At 47.8% G+C, this 9307-nt stretch overlaps 1 protein-coding gene across 1 annotated transcript in view; it reads left to right on the top strand.

Moving 5' to 3' along the window:
• The first annotated feature begins 5496 nt into the window (after window positions 1-5496).
• The window catches only part of KPNA4 (karyopherin alpha 4 (importin alpha 3)), a 42021-nt gene continuing 38210 nt past the window's right edge, over window positions 5497-9307 (top strand). The window contains exon 1 of the mRNA XM_015407252.1: window positions 5497-5902. Within this exon, the coding sequence (XP_015262738.1) occupies window positions 5834-5902 (69 nt within the window). The 5' untranslated portion in view covers window positions 5497-5833. The remainder of the gene's footprint in view (window positions 5903-9307) is intronic.

Genomic DNA, 9307 nt, shown 5'->3' with positions numbered 1-9307 from the left:
TGTTCCAACCGGGCTTTTGGCTGAGGCTGTGAATGTCCAAATGACACCAGCCTTCCCTGCTCAACTTGATCAATCTGCTCCATCCGCCTCATTCGCCTTAGGGCAGTGCCTATACTGATTGGCACCAGCACCAGCTGTTTCTGGTTTCCCTAAAATGTGCCCGCCCTGACATTATCGTAACAGCCACGGAAATTAGAAATGGGTAAGCTGCCATCAGGGAGTATTTTAATGATTTATTCAGATGAAATTGTTGATGTTTTTATGAATTATTATTATTTTTTAATAAAGATTTTATTAACTCTCCTGAAAAGGAGAGGTGTTTCGCTTAAATAGAAAAATAGGGAGGGTATATAGTGGGAGGAAGAGAAAGCTGAGTGATATATTAACTGGTAAATTAAACTGTTAGTAATGTCCAATCAATCTTCTTAGGCTTCTTCTGTGAGCAGTCAAATTTCTTTTTTCAATCCGGTTACAAGTATTAGCTATGTTAGTATGTTAGTAATGTTCCTTTGAATTTCTGTTAAAAAGCTTCTTCAGGGCGCCTTCAGAACCGCTTCTTTGCGTGCTGGTTTCTTTTACACTCCCGATAGCATGGAGGAGCTTCCTCTGTTTTCTTCTCTTTCCGGCTTTTTTTCCCATCCTCCTTCGGGTCGCTGTTAACACTTTCAGTTCATATGCTATAAATCCTCTTTCTTTCCTGCCGTTTCAGGAGAGCTCCAGCTTTGAGAATGGTATTTAATTCCGGTTTCGCTTTTATACGCTCCCAATCTCTTCGCTGGAACCTCCTCCGCAACTGTTGACTTTTAAAAGCGCTTATAAGGCACTTTCTCGCTGTCACAGTTCAACTTTTCTCTTTTCACAATTCCCCGTCAGATTCACAGCCACAAACAGTCCAAGCAGTAAACAGCCGGCTCTCACCCATAAGCAAATGCCCAGACCGGAAGTTCCTCCCTTCTTCTCCGCTTGTCTTTACCCAGCTCCGACATCTTGGTTTTTTTTGTTTACTTTTAATAAGGTTCTTAAAGCGCGCTCCAGAGAAACAAAACTTTTTCATGCTTCATTTCAAATACATCAAAGAAAATCACTACTATTCGCTCAGTCCATTCCCCCCCTCCTTTACTTTCTCGCTTATGAAGTTAGAGGATTAACCTCCTCGTCTTTTTCGCCGGGAGGGGGGGATAACGCTCTTAGTTCTTTTTCTCTACATTTTGACAACTCACAGTTAAGCCGTCTTTTCTTTTTCCATTTTTTCGGATGATCGCTTTATCACTCGGTGACGTCTGGTGGCTCCGCTAAACCCCGTGAAACGGGGTCGCTCACGCAGCAAGGCCCATTGGGGCAGGGCATGGCGGGAGTCTCGATCTCCGACCTCTCGGCCGAAAGAGCGACTCCCCCCTAGTACGCCCTAAAGCGCCCCGGATCCGAGCTCCTCTCTTCCTGAGGGGCTCGTTCGGGTCTCCACTCGTGCGGATTCCCTCCTCCACCGCGGGCGGGCGAGACGCCCTCGGGAGCGACCTGAGGATGCATCCGCCATTTGCGGGAGCCAAACCGGAAGCCCCTTTATGAATTATTATTTATTGTTTTACTATATGTTGCGAACTGCTCAGAGCCCACTTGCAGGGTAGGGCAGGATATAAAGCATTTAACTGCAGTTTGCTTGTATTATAAAGCCATTAAGGGAACACATTGCTTTTGCAAATAGAAAAACCTCATTGCTTTAGCAAGCAGGAAGACAAGATTGCATGACCATATTAGGCGTTGCTGATCACCTCACAAGAACTCCAACTTTTAGGAAAACAAGTTGCAAAGATCCAAAAATATTATTCCAGTATTTCCCACAGGGAACAGCTTGCAATCTATGGCATGGGGGTAGATGGTGAGGGCAAAGACCCATTTGGCTACATTGTTATACAAATTTTGAACTATAAGCCTGTAGTTGCTGAACAGAAAATCCATACCACATTCTGGAGGGAGATGAGGAAAATCATTGAAATCCCCCCAGTCACAAAGAATCTCTTTGTTGATCTGGCCGAAAGAATTGCTGCAGAACTCCTAGTCAAAAACTGTTATGTCTGTGGTGGTACTCGCATGGGAGAACAGTGGCCATGGGAATCCAGAGAAGTCCCCTTGGCCAATCTCACTCAGTGCCTCAATCTCACCTGGCTAGATGTCAAGCGCCCAACCTGTTGGATCTTACAGAATCCCCTTGTGGGCAAGTTGTGTTTTATCTGACAGGGTGGCCCCTACCAGGTCCCTATGGGAGAATTGGGTTGTGAGACTGGCTGGTTGTGCAATGGCACTAACAAGCCTAAGTTTGTGTCTTTCTCTGACCCCAATGTTACCCGGGGGCCGACTATTATTACCTTAGGTCAACTCCAAGCCCTTTGGGATTCTCCTTGTGCTTCTAACCTGGAATGGCGTGCCCCTGATTCCCTGTATTAGATTTATGGTACTACTGCTTATACTCGCTTACCCAGTAACTGGTCGGGTGCTTGTGTGCTGGGGACTATAAAGCCTAGCTTCTTCCTTCTGCCCCTCTCCACTGGAGAGCGCCTAGGAGTCCCCATATATGACTCTCTAGGTCGAGCTAGGCGTGCCCTCACTATTGGCAACTGGAAAGACAATGAGTGGCCCCCAGAGCGTATTGTCCAGTATTATGATCCTGCATCCTGGGCTGCAGATGGCTCATATGGGTACCGAACTCCCATCTACATGCTAAACCGCATCATAAGACTCCAAGCAGTCGTAGAGCTCATTACAAATGAGACTTCTATGGCCCTGTCTCTCTTGGCTAAAACAAATCTTCAATTAAGGACTGCTATTTATCAGAACCGTTTAGCTCTAGACTACCTTCTTGCTGAGGAGGGGGGTGTATGTGGAAAATTTAATCTTACAAACTGTTGCTTGCAAATCGATAACAATGGGAAAGCTATTGAGCAGATCACAGAGCGTATGCGGAACTTAGCCCATGTCCCCGTACAAACATGGTCTGGAATTCTGGAAACTGAAGGTTGGTTTGCTGGGATGTTTGGGGACTGGAAGCGTATTCTGTTTCTTATTGGTCTAGCTTTAGGGGGGCTCCTACTCCTCTCTTGCCTCATCCCTGTCATCTGAGGCATGGTTAACCGAGCTGTACAGGCTATCATGCCCCCTGACACAGTCCCTGCTAAACTTATGTTTTTATCTGCTCCTGAGCGCCAGCAGGTCTACCATCACAGGCTGAACGGCTTAAAGGGAAAGTGGTCCTGGACCACTGGTAAGCCAGCCCCCAAGACAAAACGCACTTGGCTCTGTTCTCACCTTGCTGTAGACCGCACCGAATTATAGAGTGGACGCCCTCTCCTTTCGGGGGAGGGGTCTAACAGGGGGGAGTAAAGCATTTAACTGCAATTTGCTTGCATTATAAGGCCATTAAGGGAACGCATTGCTTTTGCAAATAGAAAAAGCTCATTGCTTTAGCAAGTAGGAAGACAAGATTGCATAACTATATTAGGCGTTGCTAGATCCGTTACTAGGGAAGTGTTGACCTTGCTTACTTGTTGTTATTGCTTACTTCTGTTATCAAGAAAGATTCACACCTGGTGATAAGAGGAAACTCGTAGCCTTCCCAGAAGGGACATGTGATCAGCCAAAGAATGTTTGTGGTTTTAAAAAGGAACACGATGCTCAGGCTCATGGTCAATATGTTCTGATAATCGTTTATGCTAAAAATGACCAGGAAAATGATTTTTTTCTCTGTACTCTGGAGATCTATATAAGTGTCTGTCCCACCTGCATTCTGGGTACAGTTCTGTTTGAAAGTGCCCCTGGGTGCTTTGGCTGTACCTGCGTGCATAATAAACAGCTGTTGACTCTCCTTCCTGATTCTCTGGTGGTCTGTCTCAGAATTCCCGCTACAGATATAAACTGAACAAATAAATAAATAAATGTCTGCAGCCCCCTTCAGAACCAACAGTAGCTGCATTGCACCCAGTGGACCTACATTGCCATTTTGCACCTAGATTGCCCTTGGCTGTACCAACCAATCCAGCTAGTGTGCTTTACCTGGAAACAGGGTCCTACAAATTTGCTGTTAAACAGTAGCTCTGTACACATTATGCTACAGTAAACATGGATACAATCCATTTACAGCATACACACATTATTTGCACACTCATCGTTTCTTACATTCAACATGCGGACACAATTTAAACTCAACATTTATCAAGGTGCAATTTTAGTTCCATTTTAGGGGCCATGGTTCAGTGGTAGAGCATCTGCTTTGCATCTGAAGAGTCAGTTCCTGGTATCTTCAGCTAAAGGCACCAAGTAGCAGGTGATGTGAAAGACCTCATCCTGAAACCCTGGAGAGCAGCTGCCAGACAGAATACATGATACTAACCTCGATGTACCAATCACCGGACTCAGTTTGTGTGTCCAAAGTGTGGTCTCTTTTGTACAAATGATGTATGAGGGTGTGTGCATGATGTTTGTACGTCTACTGTTATATATATATATATACTCTGACAATATGAAAATGAACTCTTGTAGATACATCAAATCTCTTTCCCCTCCCCCACACACTTATGGGTTGTCGGCTCTGGGTTGGTAAATACTTGGAAATGGGGGGGGGTGGAGCCTGAGGGGGGCAAGGTTTGGGGTGGGGCATCAATGGGGCATAACGCCATAGGAGTCCACCTCCCAAAGTGGCCATTTTCTGCAGGGGAACTGATCCCTATCAATTGGATATCACTTGTAGTCGGCAGCCCTAGGCATAGCGCATTTCTCTTCATGCACAGCTTAATGCACCAGAGCCAATTTGGTGTTAAAGTGGTTAAAGTGCACAGACTCTAATCTGGGAGAACCGGGTTTGATTCCCCACTCCTCCACTCACAGCTGCTGGATGACCTTGGGCAAGCCATAGTTCTGTCAGAGCTGTCTTTGAAAGAGCAGTTCTTGAATGAGCTCTCTCAGCCCCACCTATCTCACTGGGCGTCTGTTCTGGGGAGGGGAAGGGAAAGGAGTCTGTAAGACACTCTGAGGCTCCGAGTGAAGGGCGGGTTAGAAGTCCGATCTCTTCTTCTTCTCTTAAGCGTTCTGCAAAACTTGGGCCGTCCCCACCATTTCTTTAGCCAAAGGAAGTCAGACTACATGTCTAACCCCCCCCCCCTTCCTTCGTACACAACTGGGGGGGGAAGGCCTTACGCAACGCCGTATGCCGCGAGAAGGGGGCAGAGAGGAGGAATACGCAACCGGCGAGCGGAGCTCCCCCTATCCGCTGGGACAGAAACGACCCCTCTCTTGCCGCGATCGCTCCCTTTCCGCCTCAGAGGCGTCCTCTCCCCGGCGCCTCCCGTGCGCCTCAGCCTCTCCCCGCCCCCATCTTCCCTTCCAGCCAATTGGAATGCGCCGCTCGGAAGAGGGGAGGCGGCCTGGCGGGCGTGGCTGTTGCCCGTCTGTCTGAGAACGAGGCTGCCGCCTCCTCCCCTGTCCCGCGCCCGTCCCCTCCCCTCCCTCCCCCCGCCTCCCTCGCTCCCTCTGTCGCTCGCCCGCTGCCTTCGCTACCGGCACATTCCGGCGCCCCGCCAAGGCCTCAGCCCACGGGAGCGGCTCCGGCGGGCGAGAAAGGAGGCCGCGCGATCCGCCGAAGTCAGGCGCCGGGCCGAGGAGGGGCGAGGGTGGCTCGCCAGGGAGCCGGAGCCGCCGCGGTCCGCTGAGGAGGAGACTCGAGCGGGCGAGGCCGAGAGGCGGAAGCAGCGCCGGGAAGGGGGGCCCCGGCTGGGTCCGGCCTGGGTGAGGAAGGAGAAAGAGGAGGGAGGAGGAGGAGAAGAGGCCGCGCTCCCTGCCTCCCGCCATGGCCGACAACGAGAAGCTGGACAACCAACGGCTGAAGAACTTTAAGAACAAAGGCCGCGACCTGGAGGTAGCTCCTTCCTGGCTGACCCGCGGCCTGACTGACCCGCTTCGGGCTCCGGGAGGGGCCCCAGTCGGCAGGCCTTGGCGGCCGGAGGAGGGCAGCGGGCACAGGCCAGGAGGGGAAGGAGGAGGACAGGGCCGCCGCCGCTGCTGTGGCGTCTCTGCTAATCTCCCGCGGCGGTTGCGGGCCCGGCCTCCGGGCGCTGTCGGGTCGTGCGTGGGCCGCCCTGCCAGTCATGGAGGACGCGGCGGGGACTGGCTGCCCGGGGGTGGCTTTAGGGAAGCGCCGCCGCGGGGGTGGGGAGGGGAAAGCAGAGGCCTAGGCCGCTTCCATTGGCGGCGGCGGTGGTGGCGGCGCCGCCTTGTGTTTCCCCTTTCCCCTTCCGACGGGAAGCGCTACAGAAAGGGGGTGGGTCGCGGGAAGGTCTCTTCTTATTCTGCCGCCCCTGAGACTTTCTTTGAATCAGCCTCTCTTCCTCCTCCACCACCACCCCGCCCGCTATAAGAGGGTGAGGGAAGCAGTAGGTGGGCTGGGTGGAAGGAAGGAAGGAAAGGGGGCGCCGCTTCTGGAGCGGATGGAGGCGCCCCTTCCTCCCCACCTACTCTCGGCTGCCTGCCATGGGAGCTGCCTGTCGGATGACACGTGTATTTATTCCCCCCCCCCCACCCGCATGCGTATTTTTACCAGGCAAGGTGGCTCGGCCTTTGCGCTCTTGTACGCTTAGGAAGCCGGCTTTCCGCTTAGCCACATTGTTAAATCTTCAGGGATGCTATGTAGTTAAAATTGCTTGCTCATACGACCCAAATAATAAACTGTTCTCTGTGCACAGTCACTGGGAGAAATGTGAAATGTCCATGTGGTAATCCCTTAGGGGTGTGTGTATAGTGTATGGGGTTTTTAAAAATGGCATTAATAGAGGGTACAGTTAAATGCTGTACATACTGTATTCAATACAAAAATGAAGTTTAGAAGAAAGATTTTATTATGAAATGTCATCCGATAGTTGTCATGGTCCATGAGAAAGATTTTTAAATCCCGTTCATCAGGTTGCCAGTTCATGTTTTCCTTGTGAAAACAGTATGACTTATGAATGTGTTATCACAGCCTGATTTGGGATATGATCAGCTGCAGAGGGCCATCCTGACATGAGTAGATGCTGCTGTTTCCCCTCATTTGAACAATGTCCTAGCAGTGGCAGATGTGTGTAGAATTCTGGTTCAGCTTGCAGGGATTTAGGGTTCTAAATTTTTTGTGGCATATTACAGTGATGGCCCAATTTCTTGGCAGGTATGTGTCACAACCTAAGCCTATGAGAGAATGCCAGTGTAGTGGCAGTGTAGTAAGAATGAGTCTGTACCTGCCTTCCACAAGAATATTTGTGGCTGGTTTTTATTCCTAGTCTATTGGGTGTAAGCAGCAGAAAATCACTAGAGAAGCAGACAGGACTGCTGACCTGTTCTGTCGTAATTAGGCTTACAGACCTTCCTGCACTTGTCCAGGGATGCCCTCAAAACTCCTGCTACTTGTTCAACCTGTGCCTCCCATGACAGCCCTTGTATAGAACGTACTATGCATTTGGGCAATATATAGAAAAATTGCTCCCAGCATACCCAGTGTTGTCTTGTTTCACACAGCATGGTGGAAGGTTAAACAAAGCATAGGACTGTCGATCTGTGTTGCAAATTGCCCCCTGCCTCCCCTGTGATTCCCTTACCCCAGTTCTTCAGGGAGCTACAGCTTAGGGTTCTAGTGAGTAATCACGCTTTAAATGTTTGAATTCTTCTATAGCAGAGGGATAAGATGCAGTGTACTATACACAAGGGAACTATCCCAAATTTTGGTCCACTGCTAAACTTGCTTGCATTCTTGCCAGCAATTTATTTGACCTTTGAATAACTTGATGACGATAGTGGATGCTGATCCAGAAATACGGAATAATTTTACTTTTATTCTTATATCTTATTCTGGGTTTTTTTCAAATATGAAAAATGTTGGGATTATTTGATCAGATGTTGCCACAGTTTTAATAATTATATAGCTTTAAAAAGCAAAAAACCCAAAGTATTCCTGATACCTAGAACACTTTCTGTTCATTCAAAACGTGATCTTTGAACCATAAAAAATTAGATAAGTTTCTTTTAAGCCCTTTCCTGGTTAATTTCTCTGATGTATGTGCTCATGCGTAAGTTTTAAATCTCTGTTGTGTAATGTCCCTGTATTTTGGTTCAGGAATATGTTCCTCACAGAGTTCAGAATGAAGTCCAGAGATGGACTGCCCTTCATGCAGGAGGGACAATTTAGAGCATCATAGCAAATGGTAATGTCAGGAACGCCATGTTCTCGATATTAAATCCTCTACACATAGGTTAAGATAACAGTGAAGCATTGTGTAGTATATCAAGCTGGATGCTTCATGGCTTCAAGTTCCACTTTCCTGCCACCTCTGGAAGCAAGTTTGAAGCCAATGCTCCTGGAGCACAGAGGGACTTCCCTGTACTAAGAGGATCTAGTAGAAGATGAAATGATGGAAGAATGGGAATAGATCTTTCAGTAGTTAAAACTGGTAAATGATTGTGGCCCCTCCTGAATCAAATCAGGACTGTTGCATGTGTGTGTGTGGAGGTTAACACTTCTCCTGTTGTATTTTCCCTATGTCAGGTGGCTTTGAGTTATTTGCCTGTATGTATCTATATGTTTTCCTTAGCAGTGCTGATAATTTGCAGAAGGGGTGGGGGAATTTGAGGTCAGAGTTAAACACCAAATCAGGAGCTTTGCAGCTGCTATTTACCAATTTTAAAATGGTCAGGAGATCAATTCATGGATTTCACAGTATCTTATTTGGTTGACCTTGAGTCATCCAAAATCTAGCTGCCTTTGTAACCATGACTGGACTTGTGCAATCTTTGAATAGATAAGTTTATCCCAGAACTTTAAATTAGCAACGTTTTAAACTGTTAGTTTTAACTGAAGTTTTTATTAGAATTTTCAGAGAAGAGTTAGATGGAATATCACTTGCTTGAAAAGAAATTTTCAGGGGTTCATGCCTATTTGAGGTGCTGTCAACTTGACAAAAAACATAAAACATGAACCTTACAAAGACAAATATTATTTTCATTTATCATTTACTTCATTGTCCCCAGTGGAGATCCAAACAAGCTTTCAGCATCCTTCAGTACTCTACTATTTTATCTTCTCAACAACTCCTCTGTGAGGGAGATTAGGATAAGAGACTGAGTGGCCCAAGGTCACCCAACAAGCTTCCATGGCAATGTGGGGATTCAGCCTGGGGTCTTCCAGATCCTAGTCCAGCTCTAGCCATTACACCATGCTGGCTCTCAATCAAAGAAAAATTAAAGTATATATTTTCACAGATACTATTATTGGCAAACATGTGATCCTTGTGATGGAATG

This window comes from Gekko japonicus, unplaced genomic scaffold (assembly GCF_001447785.1).
Source record: "Gekko japonicus isolate JY-2015 unplaced genomic scaffold, Gekko_japonicus_V1.1 scaffold17, whole genome shotgun sequence".
Classification (NCBI taxonomy): domain Eukaryota; kingdom Metazoa; phylum Chordata; class Lepidosauria; order Squamata; family Gekkonidae; genus Gekko; species Gekko japonicus.
Note: the sequence above shows the minus strand (reverse complement) of the source record. Positions and strands in the feature narration are given on the sequence as shown.